At 38.6% G+C, this 16,091-nt stretch overlaps 1 protein-coding gene across 3 annotated transcripts in view; it reads right to left on the bottom strand.

Annotated features, from left to right (window-relative positions):
- Nucleotides 1-5,280: 5,280 nt before the first annotated feature.
- The window catches only part of Sp1 (transcription factor Sp8), a 34,333-nt gene continuing 23,522 nt past the window's right edge, over nucleotides 5,281-16,091 (bottom strand). For 2 of the 3 annotated variants that reach the window (XM_020942112.2, XM_020942111.2), the window contains 2 exons: nucleotides 8,480-8,832; nucleotides 5,281-8,315 (listed from right to left, as the gene is read on the bottom strand). In XM_020942112.2, the coding sequence (XP_020797771.2) occupies nucleotides 6,560-8,315; nucleotides 8,480-8,832 (2,109 nt within the window). In that variant the 3' untranslated portion in view covers nucleotides 5,281-6,559. The remainder of the gene's footprint in view (nucleotides 8,316-8,479; nucleotides 8,833-16,091) is intronic. The other variant, XM_020942113.2, reaches the window with a different exon arrangement.

The raw sequence follows: 16,091 nt of genomic DNA, 5'->3' as shown, positions 1-16,091 counted from the left end.
ATGGAAAATCGGGGAAACAAGTACATATAACATCTACATAAATATACTCGAAGGAAACGAAAAGGAATCCAAGGAATCTGTGAAGGGATCTCCGCATAAATCAGTGCCATAAATTAGTTGGCTTTTAATTACGATTATTATGCTGATAATAGCGCGCATTTAACGCGCGATAAACATAAATAATCGTGTCAAATGCAAACAGATGTTGAAAAAACAAACTGACACAAACGGAGATGCTCCAAATAAACTCCAAAAAAAAAACCTTGCTCGAATCACGGGTCTCCATTCAGTCGAACAACCAAATAACTCAATGATGATGATGAGGAGCAGAAAATGTTGCGACCCCCAGAATGCCGTGGAATATAGGGGTTTTTAATGAGATAGGTATATAATAAATAAGTTAAAAAATATTGTATAATTTACTAATTTATAAATCTATTTTTTTAGGAGAAGCTTAATATTTTATAATCGTTGTAAGAAATTTATCTTTGAGGCTGCCAGAAACGTATTAATTCATTAAAGTATTGCAAAACCTGACTTAGAGATGAAAGAACAAACTGATAAATTGTATCAGTATTTCAAGCGAAAATCAGTAAATTAATTGATATTTAAATATATTATATTTGTTCTCAATATTTCAAAAGATATTATAAATATATTCTGTTAAAGAGATACATAAATAACACTTGTATAAGTAGTGTTAATAATATGGATAATATTCTACATTTTAATGTAGCATACATTTCAGCGTTTTATCCGTATTCTGTTTGATATTAGTTTGAAACGTTATTTGATAGTTTTCAATAATTAATATTTTGATTTAAGAAACTTTTGGTGTGATATTGATTTTGGTAAATGATATTAAGAACCTTATAGTAGAGGAAAATATATAAATATGTATAACAATATTTAAGGCAAAGATATTGATATTTTTACCTTAAGATAAATATATCAATGTTTTAATGTTGCTAAATAATGCAATCATTTTTGATATGCTTTAAATTACCATGTATTTAACTTTTGGATATTGTTATGTAATATTTGCAGAGATATGTTTTTATTGCCATACTATTTTTCTGGAAGTATCTTTCCATTTTAAATAAAAACATTGTAAATATTGTTAAAAACCATATAAACATATATTTTTGTAACAAAAATCAGAATATTTACTATCATTAGTATGCTTTGGTTTACTTTAATTTGAAATATTAAATATTTTCTTGTATCTTATCATACCCCATATTATGTTTATATTTATTTACAGGGTATGCAAATATTTACTGTGTGCGTTTCATTTTTTTGCTTAATGAAAACAATGTGTGAACAAGATTTGTGAACTGGGGACTGGCACGGCGAGGGGCGTGGCAACCATTAAAAGATTCTTAAGATGCCATTGGCATCTCTCGCCTGTGTGTGTTGACACTCGTCTCCTTCGAGGGATTGGGAATGGGATCCGCCGGCGAGGAAGATCCCCTATCTGGCGCCTAACTCCGCTCAAATGTGTGAAAATCATATTTTAATTAAAGTTTGCTGCTAATGATTTTGTCAGCGCCGGAGTGTCGCTCGTTTATCATCCGCCAACGAGGTTGCCACAGCACCTCACCTCTGATTTATACTCTTTTCCCACTATACAAGAAGACATATATATATATTATATGTATATAGAGAGAAAGAGAGAGAGAACCAACCCATGTCCTTTGCAAGCCGATGCCAAACGCATGTCCTGGCCTTTGTTTTATGTCGCCAGCTATCTCTTTTTTCACAGCCTCTCCATCCTTCTCTCTGCTGCCGTCTCAGTATGGGTTTGTATTTTTCATTATTTTAATTTACAACTTGCTCTGGCGCTCTTTTGAAATCCGACTATTTGCGGGGGCATGGGATGGGGGTGGCAAGGATAAGAGCACAGCAGGATGCGGCTACCATGTGACACACAACACCCGGACCGAAAAAGGCAAAAGGCTGAAAACAGAAGTCAGAGGATTCAAGGATATAAGAGAGAGAGAGTTGCCTCATTTAAATGCCACGCACTTGAGCATCCTTCCAGGAATAAACACTAGTACTTTAAGTTGCCACTTGATTTATGTCCCAAAATAAATTTCTGGTAAGAATTATGCAAGACTGAGGGACTAATAAAGTGATTTCTATAATTTATAGATTTTAATTTAGTAAGACATTTCTATAATCTCTATGCTTAGTAAGAATGCATGATCAGTAATTAACTCTAAACAGTAAGTATCTATGAACATTAAGTAACTATAATCAGTAATTATCTATAACCAATATGTATGTATGATCAGTTACTAACTTTGAACACAAATAAACAATGACTTGCAACTTTTGTAACACAACACATATCTGAGACTGGGCTGGCAGCAGTCACTTCGTTCCGGGGATGTTAGAACCAGTTGGGAATCATATGCACGGATGTGCGAGATTTGTTATGGAACAAATTTAATGCTATTTAAATAAACCAAGGAATTATTTGTCTATATAATTTTACTAGTATATAAATCGGAGCATGGCGAATCGGTTGACTATATATATATATACATATATATAGCTGCCATAGAAACGATAGAGGATCATTGAGTATCTTTCAACTGCAAGTAACTATGAACATTAAGTAACTATGATCAGTGATTAACTATGAACAATAAGTATCTATGACCAGTAAGTATCTATGAACACTAAGTAACTCTGAACAGTAAGTATCTATGAACATAAAGTAACTATGAGCAGTAAGAATCTATGAGCAGTAAGAATTATGATCAGTTATTAACTTTGAACACAAATAAACAATGACTTGCAACTTTTGTAACAATACATATCTGAGACTGGGCTGGCAGCAGTCACTTCGTTTCGGGGATGTTAGAACCAGTTGGGAATTATATGTCGCATGTGTGAGATTTGTTATGGAACAAATTTAATGCTATTTAAATAAACCAAGGAATTATTTGTCTATATAATTTTACTAGTATATAAATCGGAGCATGGCGAATCGGTTGACTATATATATATATACATATATATAGCTGCCATAGAAACGATAGAGGATCATTGAGTATCTTTCAACTGCAAGTAACTATGAACATTAAGTAACTATGATCAGTGATTAACTATGAACAATAAGTATCTATGACCAGTAAGTATCTATGAACACTAAGTAACTCTGAACAGTAAGTATCTATGAACATAAAGTAACTATGAGCAGTAAGAATCTATGAGCAGTAAGAATTATGATCAGTTATTAACTTTGAACACAAATAAACAATGACTTGCAACTTTTGTAACACAACACATATCTGAGACTGGGCTGGCAGCAGTCACTTCGTTCCGGGGATGTTAGAACCAGTTGGGAATCATATGCACGGATGTGCGAGATTTGTTTTGGAACCAATTTAAAGCTATTTGAATGAAACCAAGAAATTATTCGTTTATATAATTTTACTAATATATAAATCAGACCATGGCGAATCGGTGGACTATATATATACATATATATAGTTGCCATAGGAACGATCGGGGAATGTTAAAAAACTTTTCCAGTTTTCAACACATTTTCACCAAATTTTACATATATCTACCATATATTATTCTAGATTTTTGTATGAAATATTATGAAAATCGGTCAACTATATCATATAGTATAAAGGAAAATGCGAAACACTGAATGAAATTAATGCAGGCTTTACTTTATTATTTTTAAACATAAAAATATTTATAATTTATATTGTATTAATTCCTAGTGATCGAATTTCAATATGCAAGGGTATACAAACATCGGCGTGCTGAAGTTGGCTTCCTTTCTTGTTAAATTTTAGTAGACCGAAAATTTTATTCAAACAAAGCAAAACTTTAATATAGAATAATAAATCTTAAAAGAAGACCAAAACTTGTCTTAAGTTACTTTCGTAATCAAATGGATATAAAGAAACTTGTAGAAATAATTATAATAATTCTAATAATTACAGATATTATTTAAAAAAGCCTTGCCTATGTCTTATAATATCTTTAATTTACATAAAATTCTTTTTTGTTTAACACGATCACCTTTAAAGAATATACATACTGTACAATATTTGCAACTTGAGTCTCTCTCTAAAATACATTAACTTCCCCCAAAATTATTTGTATCTTACAGATACATTCAATATTAATTCCCTAATGCTTTAAATGAACTTGAATTGAGCATCGTTATTCCCTGACTTCATTCTAATGCAAAGCTCTCCCTTTTATTCATTTGCCGCCCAGGAAAAAAAGTGAATCTTCAATTCATTGCCCTGGCAAATTGTTTTTACCCCCCGGGTGCCACACCCGTTGCCGCCCCCTTTTTACCGCCCCCTCGGGCGACCACACCCCCAGCCACCGGGAATGTCAAAACATTTGGGGGGGGGGGAAATAAAACACATAGAAATAACTGCGCAGCATAATCCAGTCCATATATATAAAAACAATCTGCACCCACTTCATGGGCAATCTGTTCCATGATTCCCAGATTCCGAGGGTTCTCCCAGTCGAACCCAAGAGGGTTCCAAGAGGGTGCATCAAATCCACGGTAATAAAATTTAAATCACTCACACACTCACATCACAACGAGGGTTGACCTTTTAACCTCTCTCCCCCCGACATACTACCAAGATCAAGAGCGCTAAAAGTCGTTAACAACCAGCTAAAGTTGAGGAGGTGGCGAGATGATGGTCATGGTAATGGTAAGCTAAAGGACCAACAGGAAGCCCAACAGCATCCCCAAAAAATCTGGCTAACCACCCTCAATCAGAGAAACATATTTTACGCTTATTGCAGATAAAACGATTGATATAGATGCACTGGAAAAAATTTATAGAAATATATATATAAACAGAAGTAAGATATAAAGAACTAGGATTTACTGGGCTAAGACTTATGATTTTCAAATACATATCCTTGGACAGACACTCTGCTTAAACCTAGATAAAGTGGAAGAATTTTCAAGATATTTTTATTGAAATTATTAAATAGAAAATAATATTTAGTTTATTTTCTATATATATTTTAATAGACTTCTACCTGGGCCACACAAAATGCAACACCTTGCTAATATAATCAATTGAAACATTCAGCAAATCCAAAAGCATTTCATTCCTAGAATAATTTTTTCTAAAATTTATTTTTATATCAAGTCATAATCCATAAATTTTTCTCCAGGTGTAGACACTCAAATACAATCCAGTCAAATTGATTTAGACCAAAAAATCCCCTTGAAACCCCATCCCCACCTTGCAAATAAGTCCGACTGAAGCATTTTGTTGTACATTTATTTTGAATGAAATTTAAATAGTTTATTCGTATTTTTAAATAATTAATTTACATAGACAAATAAAAAAAAAATAGTAGTAATCGAAGATAATAAATTGCTGATGCGGCTCGCAAATCCGAGAACTTTTTTGCCAAGCCTTATATATATAATTAATTATATATATATATATATGTATAACACTAGTTGTCGTTGATTTGTTTGCCGGCTGTTGGGTTTTGTTGTTGCTTCAAATTGAGTTGAATTCATGTGTGTGCTGTGTGTGTGAGTGTGTGAGTGTGTGTGCTAAGTATCTCTAAGTATCTGCTCTAAGCCTAGTTCAAATAAAAACAACAAAACACATTTATTTTAGATTTGGGATTTAAGTTAGGTTGGGTTAAAGCACTAGCGTCTAAGGTCCTCCATCTCCTCGAGCTCCTCCATCTTGTATCTTGTATCTTGTATCTCGTGTCGTTTCAGTGGGTTAGTTTTTTTTTAGCGGAAATAAATGTGTACCGGATACAAACATACATATTTATACGCTAATTTCCAGGAGTACCCCAGAGGCCCCCCTTTTCTTTTCCGGTTCCCTCAATGTTTCATATTTGCTTTTTACAATTTTGGTTCGCTCACACTTCATAATTGGACTAGAAATATATTTATGATGTTTTGTTTTTTTATACCCCCCATTGTTTTTCGCATTTTCATTACTACATATATCATATTTATCTCATATATATAATATATCATATATATAAGATACATATAATATATATATCTATTCAAATATTTAGGGTTCCTTTGCTTTTTTTTAGAATTGCATAATTGTTCAACAAATAGTTAGAGTTGTGGTGCTCGAAGCTTTTCTGTTGGTTAATGTCGTACAATATACGATGTATTTTTATATTTATATATATTTACGCTTAGGACCTATGAAAAAAATTACATATCCATAGGGCTAGTAAAAAAAAATGCATTTAAAAAAAATGGTTTCGATCTAGGTTTACGATGGCTTAAGCTACAAGCAATATGTTTTCCAGTGATTATTATTTAGACACATAGAGCGGGGCCTTGAATATGTACAGATATTTGTTGTTGTATCGGCTGGCTTATATGTACAACCGCCAAAATTCTACACATAGCTGTGTGTGTGTGGTGTGTGTGTGTAGTGTGTGATATATAGAAACTCCCTATGTGGTGTGTATGTGCTATATTTAATGTTGTATATTTCGTTTAATTGGAACCCAATCCCGCTCAGTTGGTGAATAGGAAGGGTCCCAGCGACCCTCAAACCATTGGTGGCTTTATGTCCACTAGGGAACTGGGATCAAGTCCAGGTGATCCACCGGCCAGGTGGTGCGGATGGTGCGAATGGTGGTGCAGGTGATGGGCGTGGGGATGCTGCTGCTGGCCAAATTGCTGATGATGTTGCTGCTGCTGTTGCTGGTGATGTTGCTGCTGCTGCTGTTGCTGGTGTTGCTGCTGCTGATGTTGCTGCTGCTGGTGATGTTGCTGCTGGAGGTGCTGTTGCTGCTGCTGTTGCTGCTGCTGCTGCTGCTGCTGGTGTAGCATCACCGGCGAACCGCCCGCGGCGACCATCTGGTGCGGCGTGGCCAGGTGCAGACCGCCGCCCAGCAGGCTGCTGGACGTGCCATTGGCGCTGTGCGCGTGCAGCGAGGTCGGAGTGCCGGGATGGCTGCCGGAACCGGATCCGGAAGCGGAACCCCCACCACCAGTACCGCCACCGGCTAAGCCGCCACCGGCAGCACCGCTCGAACCCGAGCTAGAGCTAGAGCCGGTGCCGGATTGGCCAGAGGATGTGGATGAGGTGGGTCCCGTTACCGGTCCAGTTGAGCCAACGCCACCCCCGCCGCCGCCGGCCCCGCCCGTCTGAGGGCCACTGCCCACGCCGCCCAGCCCGTTGGACTCGCCCGACTGGTTGGCGGCCTCCTCGGAATCGCTGCACGACTCCGAGGAGCCCTTCTTCAGCCCGTTGGCCTGGTGGTTAGCCGTGCCATTGTGCGTCTTCACGTGCTTGGCCAGGTGGTCGCTGCGCATGAAGCGCTTGTTGCACACGGGGCAAGCGAAGCGCTTCTCGCCGGTGTGCGTCCGTAGGTGGCGCTGCAGCTCATCGGAGCGCGTGAAGCGCTTGCCGCAGAACAGCCAGTTGCACACAAAGGGACGCTCGCCGGTGTGCCACCGCAGGTGAGCCTTCAAATGTGACGTCTTGCCATACACCTTGCCGCATCCGGCTATGTGGCACGAATGGATGTTCTTCTTACGCAAATGTACACCCGCTGGGCCCAAACGTTCTGCCTCCTGGCAATTGGGGCAATCGCAGGTCGCCCTGCCCGCATACCTTCGCTGTGACCTTGGCGACGGCGTCGACGGGGAGCCACCCTGTGGCGACCCCCCAGCCGCTGCGGCCGCTGTGGCCGCCGCTGCCGCTGCAGCGGATGGTGAGCTATGCGGCAGCGAGAAGCCACCGAGACCGCCACCCAAGCCACCGCCAACGCCCACACCCATGCCAACACCAACGCCCACACCCTGGCCGGGCAGCATGCTCTTGTATGTGTCCTGGAGCAGATGCTGCCCAGAGCCGAGCAGGGAGTGGCTCAGCGCCGAGCTATAGTTCTCGCTGGCATAGTTGGCCATTGTGGAGTGCATGCCGGCACCGCCCATATCCAGCCAAGAGCCGGCGGCACTGTGCATATCCCACCAACCGGAATTCACGCTGGCCGCCGCCGCCTCCTTGTGGGTGACGGCATTGAAGGGCCAATCATAGGGATGCCGTGAATAGACGCCGCCAAATGCAGCTGCGCCGGCCTCCACCTTCCCGAGCAGGCCCTGGTGCATATGATGGTTATCCATGGTGGTCGAGGTCGAGGTGTTTGGGAAGTACAGGTCACCGCCGTAAGCTGCTGCTGCCGCTGCTGCCGAGGCGGATGACTGCGATCCGGCGGAGGCGGAGGAGGAGCTGCCCGAGGAACCTCCGCCCACCGCCGCGCAGGAGGAGGCCAGGGGTCGACTGTAAGGATAGATGCTGAAATTACTCGCGAGTCGTATAGGGCCAGCTGCTGCGGCTGTACGCGCACAGCGATCCCGAAAGGGTGTCAAGGATATAGGGAGGTGTCTTCCTAGAGTCTAGATCCTCCATCTGTGACCTTGCATCCTTTGAGAACCGCTGTGCGCCGCCTGTCTGCTTACCTAGCTGTGATGTTCACCATGGTGCTGGCACTGGAGGACAGACTCCTGGAGGACTGACCGCCACCGTTGCCACCGCCACCGCTGGTGCTGCCGCTGGAGCTCGATGAGCTGGCCGCCGAGATGGCGCAGGGTGAATGCTGTCCGGCACTGCTACCACCACCACCACCACCACCGCCTCCTCCTCCGGAGGAACCACCGCTGCTACCCGCCGCCGGTGAATTGGGACTCTTCTTCCAAGGATGGAAGCCCTTGCCCACGGCGGCATCGGCCAAGGGTGGCGGGGATTTGTTGGAGAGTTTGTTGCACTGAGCGGCCAGCATGGCCAAGGGGGTTCCTCTCAAACTGGGATGGTCCTGGAATCACAAAGGGCAAAAAACAATAAGGATAAATAGACGGTGAATAAAGGATAGTATATTTTATAGCAAATTAAATAGATTTATTCAGTTTTAAAAGTATTTCTTGGGGCAGGATTTCTTGAGCTTGAAACCCTTTTACTACTCTTACATGTTATTCCTTTTCTTAGTTTATTTATTAATTATATTTTTCTTTTATCTATCCAAAAATCCTTTACACTCTCTCTATATATTTTCTTGGCTAATATATATTTCCCATGCTTGCATTTCTTAATTAACTCTTGTTCGCGTGAATTTTGCAAATGACTTAAATGCGAATTAGTCGAGCTCAATTTCGCTTCCTGCCATGGTTTGCTTTGTTTTTTGCTTTTTGTGGCCAACGGTTTCTAATGTCTACCAAAAAAAATTATAAAAGGGTTAAGGTGGGTGAGAGGGATGGGTAAGGGGAACAGCAGCCCACAAAATTAATTCGCCACGTAAATCAAAACTCAAGAAATTCCCTTTTAGCACTGCGAACGAGCCGCTTTTTTATGGTCTCCTTGCCGCTAACAGATACTCTTCGGTTTAAGAATGAGTTTAAGGGACTAGGGATACATTTTAAATTAACAAAAAGAATAATTTACAATTTTTAAATAGTTATGAAATTATTAAAAATTTAATTTTGTACTATTTAAAGACTTCAAATCATATAATGAACTCATATTTCTAAGTGAATCTCAAAGGGAAACCTTTAAAACTATAAATCTTTTGAAATAAGTAAAACACAATGCATAAAAGTATAATTTCAATTGTAAAAATTAATGTTTAAAGTACAAAATACCTGATTTTATACTTCTTATATATATTTTTCAGATATTGGACTTACTTAAAAATATATTTCGTTCCCCAAATAAATTAGCTAAAGTGTTTTAATATATATTATGTTCAAGTACACTTAACAGATAATACATCTCCCACAATTTCACATATTTCAACAAAATATACTACTATAAATTGTATAAAATTATGATTTATTTAAACAACCAATTAAGACCTTATAATTAAAAATTTTGACAGCTATTTTCAGATTTTTTTTCCCTTGTATGTCTAGAGTATTATTCAATCGACTTGCTGGCAAAGACCCTCGTTTCCCACAGACATTTATAATCCTCAAAAACGGAGTCGGGAGGAAGTCATTAAAAAGGCGGCGGCGCAAACGGTGAATTCTTCCTTTTTGGAGGCTCACAGACTTGGCCAAAACTAATTTTCAATTCCGCTTTTTGTCTAGCGATTTCCCCCCCTTTCTTTCAACCTTTCAACCCTCATTTCCTTGCCGTCGAAATTGCTGTTGGCCAATTGACGAAGGTCGATGATGATGATGCTTCAGGATTCAGGAAGGATTCTCCAATCTGTGGTCTACCGATCCTCATCAAACACATTTCATGGATGCCAGATGCTTGATTTGTTGTTGCCGCAAAACAGCAAACAGAACCACTTCAAAGCAACAATAACAACAACAACAATAAGGCCAGAATTGTCAACAACAAGTTAAGCAACTTTGGCCAATACCGTAAAAGTTGTTCAATCAACTTGGCCAATACACAGCAAGTCAAACTTAATCGTTAATCGAAAATCAATCGCCATGAAGTTTTCCTTTTGAGCTAATTGTTTTTCTTTCTTTTTTTTTGAGGGAGAGAAAAATTATATAATGCAAGGATTTTTAAGGATATAAGGTTAACTATTTTACATTTTCTGGTTGAAATCAGATAATAATAATAATAATAATAATAAGATAATACTTCAATATTGATTAATTAATGGCTAACATTTTGTTAAACAGCCAATTAATATAGCTTCTAAAATTAGCTATACATCGATTTCTTTGAAATAAAGATATGTATTACTTTTAAGGATTTTTTTTTATATAAAAAGTTATGAATTTAAAACAGTTTTGACCCCAAGAACATAACCTATTTTTAGTTAATCCATATATTTTTTATTAAATATAAAATATATCTCTTCTGGATTTACCTTTATCTATCTTTTTCCCGTATTTAAATTTAAATAATTTTCTCTAAAGCTAAACACTACATTTTTTCCAAGTGCCTCTTGTGCATGAATTTAAAACAGTTTTGACCCCAAGAACATAACCTATTTTTAGTTAATCCATATATTTTTTATTAAATATAAAATATATCTCTTCTGGATTTACCTTTATCTATCTTTTTTGCTCTCAAAAATCCCGTATTTAAATTTAAATAATTTTCTCTAAAGCTAAACACTAAATTTTTTCCAAGTGCCTCTTGTGCCCAGTAGTCGTGGCCTCGTCGACTTGTCCAAAAAAATTAAGTTAATAGTTTACTGACTTGGCCCGACTTTAGCGATTTACAGTTGCCTAGTTTCGAGCTTTTACCGTTTGGTTTTTTTTTCCTGGCAAAGAGGGTGGTGGTGCAGCAAAGGTGGTGCAGTGGTGCAACAGTGGACTTGCTGGCAACCGGCAATCAAAATCAGCCAGAGATCGGGATCAGAGAGCCTCCGCGGAAGCTGCTATTTCGAGCGGTAATTGGCCAATCCAGAATTGGCGGGAGTTTTCGAATGGGATGAAAGTGGGGGAATCCCCTTTAACCGCCCACCAGGGACTCTCTTTTCTTACACTTAGGGTTACAAGAATAGGGTTTCAAAAAATATAATAAATTCTAAAGAATTTGTAGAGATTTTAAATTAGAAAAGACTTTGTTTTTAATTATATTTTGTTGAATTATTTTTAAGGATTCTTTTTTACATTGGTTGTACAAAAATAGCTTTAAATTCCTAAAAAAAAAGGCACCATAATTTTAACCCCAACTGTATGGTGTTATGCTTATTTTCTGGATCCGTGGCACGTTTATGTCGCTGCCGCTTCTTATTCAATTGCAACCTCTGCAACATCCCGCCGACCCTGGACAGGTGCTTTGGCAGCCTAATGACATCACCCATTCGAATCGTGATGTTACCCCCGTGGAATCGAGCCACCGAACTACTTTGGCCCCAGACAAAAGCCAAAAAGCTGAAAGCCAAAAACCAAAGCCAAAAAAAAAACACACAGACGAAGCAAAATGAAACGAAACGAAGCCAAGCCAAAAAAGCACACACTTAATTGGAGCAATTTCAACGTCGTGCAACTGCGCGTATGAGTAATGGCCTGACTGTGTGTATATGGAGTGTGTATGGTGTGTGTGTATATATGTGTGGCATGAAAATTATACAAAATGATATCGAGGCAGGCAAGTCAGTCAGTTAGTTAGTCAGTCAGCAGAGTCTGGGGCAAGGAAACAAAATTAAAATGCAACTCGATTTGATTAATCGATCAGGCTTTTTGATCGCTTTTGCGACTTGCAGGATAATCTATCGAATGAGTCTGCTTTAAAAAAAACATTCATTTTGTTCACTTACATATATATGGAACATAGGAAATTCCATTAAATTTAGAGCTGGTTAGATAGAAAACAACTAAATAGCAACATATCCTTATTTAAATATGATTACTTTCAAAGCTTACAAAAACAAAACATAAATGAAACATATTCTTTTAAAGCTTTATATTGTATATAAAATATATTTTTGAGAAAATAGGTATTTAATTAGAAATATTTTAGATTTGGATATAACTAAATAGCAACACATTCTTCCTAAAATATCACTACTTTCATAGCTTACAAAAAAACAAAATTTAAGCATATTGTTTTAAAGCTATTACTACTGTCAAAGCTTTATATTGTATAGAAAATATATTTTAAGAAAAAATGTATTTAATTTTAAATAGTTTAGATTTAGATATAAAATTATAGAGTGTGTATTGTTTTCAATCTGTACCTAGTGGCTGAGGCTTTTAAAGACCTCTGAGACAAGACTTTGGGCATCCCTGCTCCAGAACCTATATTATTATCTATGTATTTCAAGAATATATTGTAAAATAAAATTGTTATGATAAGAAAAGGGGTATTTAGTGCTTAAATAATTTAGGTTTAGGTACAAAATAATAGCTAGTACATTGTTTAAATTCTAAGCAAGCTAGCCGAGGCACTTGCTAACTCCAAAGTCTGGTCATAGGGGTCCCCTGATTTGTAGATTTTCCATAACTACTATGAAATGTATAAATAAAAACATAGCTATGACTAAAAATCTATGTATTTAACTATAAAATAGACAAGATTTAAGTTAAACAATGCAATATAAAGATTATTTCCATTGTGATCATACTGTTTGAAGCACTTGTTGACCTTTAAGTCAGATCTCTGGGCACCCCTGTTCTAGTTTAATCATTTCAACAACAACAAATGCTGATAAAACCTCTTCCCCTTTACCATTTTCCATTAGATCAAACCTCTTTAAATGCCTTCAATAAACCTTTTAGCCACCGGATCCCCAATTCGAATCAAGATCGAATCCCGATCGAATCGTATCACAAAAGTTAACAATTTGTTTGGCACTCATGCACCCTAGGGGGCGCCACTGGCGCCAGTGGCGCTGGAAACCCCCGAACAAAGTCTGGAACGCATCCCATTCCAGCCTAAAGGCAAATTAGCCACTGCAACGCCCCCCCCACACACACACACATACACACACACAGAACATCAGCCGCCCCTCTCCCCTAACTCCCTTAAACAATGCAAACTGATGAATAATGAATTGGGTCTTTGGAATCAACATCAAACGAATAGCGACACTGAAGTCCACCACATCGAATTTAGATTTTTCACATTTTTATTGTTGTTTGCCGACGAGACACAGAGAAAGAGATAGAGATAGAGGAGAGAGAGAGAGGGAAGCGGAAAGATGCAACAAAGTGCAGAGCAACTCCATCCATTTCTCCCCAACTCTAAAACCCATTGTAAATCATTAGCGACGACACCTGCTGTGAAAATTATGACACCGCCTCCGATTGATGTGACCCTTCGAGAAGTTGAAAAGAGATGGAGAAAGCGAGTGAGAAAGAGAGGCCTAGCTAGGTGAGAAAGAGAGAAGCATTGGGCTGAGGTAGATAAAAGGTGGTGAACCTGCAGCGCCATTTGCTGATAGCGCCCGCTGTGAATCCCACATCCGATCAGGGAACTGAGAATTGGGTTTAGGGAACTGGGAACTGAAAACTGGGAAACTGGGAATCTTTTTTTTGGTAACTGAGAATCATCGCCTGCTGTGCCGTCCAAATTTGTTTAGCTCGCGCCTTTTGAAGATCTTCCTGCAGAAGATCGAGACCGTTTTTCGCCTTTTTCGACATTCAAACTGTTTTAATTAGGCCAACTTCAAAAGACCGCCTAAGGAGGCCAAGAAAAAGAGGGGCAAAAAAAAAAGGATGGGAAAAGATCATTTTACTGAATGAAGGTCTAAGATTTAAGCAGGTTTCCAAATATAAAAGAAAATCAGTTTCATATATTTAATGATAAAAGGTTTCTTTGATTAAAATACAATTAAAATTAAAATATACCAACTAAAAACTATCAAATAAAAATCTACAAAGACTACTCCTAATCCTAATCAGCTTTCTCTCTTTCACCATAAAAAATAAGGAGCACCTTAAAAATCAAATAACCATAGATCAAAGCCGACAATTATGGCCATTCATCAACAGAAATCAATCGACACTAATCCCCCAACTTTGTGGCACAGTGTGTTTAAAGCGGAAGGCTCTCCTTTCCAATTCTAAAAACCACAAAAAAAAACAAATTTAACTGCAGCAAAATAAAGCAACAAAAAAAGAAACTCTCAAACTCCGGCGCCAAAATGCAAATAAAACAACAAACGCGAAAGCAACCAAACAAAAAACACTTAAAACGAGTCAGCGAAAAATAAAAGAAACTTTAAATTGGCGAACTGGTTGGGTCTGGTCTGGTCTGAGGAGTAGAAGCTACTGCATACGCTGGCGAATTCATCGGAGAATCGGTGGTGAAACGAGCCACATACAATTTTCATAGGCAATTAAAAAAAGTTCATTGGTTTTGATTTTATTTTCGGCTGCATACGCCATTCAGAAGCCACAAAGCCAAAAGGGCTTCAGGCGCTCGCTTTTGCGACTTCCTGGACCCGGGACTTCTACACTCCTTAGTCCTTTAGTCTTCAGCCCTCCAAGTCCCAAGCCCCAAGTCCCTAGTTCCAGCTCCGCCGACCTTCATCCTTCCATTAGCATGTAAAGTGTAAACTAATGGCTTTGATTCTGATTCTGCAGGGAGAGCTGCTGGCCTGGCCTGGTCTGGATCGCAAATTAAAAGCAGCGTGGGAACCGAGTCGCTTCTGTCCCAGAAGTTTATTAAAAAATAAAGAAAAAGGAGGCCCTGACCGGGGCAGGGACAGGATATATGTATATAGAAGGGGGCTAAGTAGCCAAGACTTTGTCTTGGGCCAGGGAGTTCCTTGGAACTGGTCCTCATCGGGATGTGCTCCAGAGATCGGACAACGCAGAATGGAAAGACGATTGACTCTGACTCCCGACTCCTGTGCCCATAAGTAAGCCATACACGAAAACTCATTAACAATGACGCTCCAAAAAACAACAACAACAACAACAACAACAACAACAACAACAATACACCAACAACACACCAACACTGAGCCTTAGTAGCCGGGCAAAAATTAATGGAGTTTCCAAAGCTCCAGACTTTTTCATCATAATTTTTATTATTATTTTTTTTTTTCATCCTTCTTCTCTCGTGCGTTATTTTTTTCCATCCTTATCTGTGGCTTCAGCCTCGTTGCTTGCTGCTTTTTTTATTATTATTTATTATTTTTTGAGAAATTTCTGAAAAACCAAAAACAAAAAAGGAGCAGAAACATCAGCCAGCGATCAACCTAAGCGATCTGGATATACTCTAGTTTTCCTCATAAACTGAATTGAAGTTTAAGAAAATATTTGCAACTCTTGGTGAGAGATCTTCCCCATATTTTGTATAGTTCTTATTAATTTTCTTAATTTTCTGTATATATTTTTATAAATTTTCTTTAAGGGTATAAGCAATACGTTATAACCACTCTCTTTTTTGGGGTCTGAAACGATAATTACGAACTGAGAGATTCGTCTGGGAGCAAAACTGGAGTCATAACCCAAATTGATGAAGTACATTAAAGTGTCTTTAATGTGTGAGGAAAAGAGATGGTAGAGAGAGAGAAAGAGATAGACAGAGACAGCAGAGGATAAGATTTTAATTTAGGAAATGCTTTAATTTTATGTTCCTCCACTTTGCTGTTCATTTGGTTTTCGGTTTTTCTCACTTCTTATGTCTTATGCAACCCCCCTTGGAAGCTCCTAA

The sequence above is a fragment of the Drosophila serrata genome, unplaced genomic scaffold (assembly GCF_035046125.1).
Source record: "Drosophila serrata isolate PLE 108 unplaced genomic scaffold, ASM3504612v1 contig_340, whole genome shotgun sequence".
Taxonomy (NCBI): domain Eukaryota; kingdom Metazoa; phylum Arthropoda; class Insecta; order Diptera; family Drosophilidae; genus Drosophila; species Drosophila serrata.
This window is presented reverse-complemented; position numbering and strand designations above follow the sequence as displayed.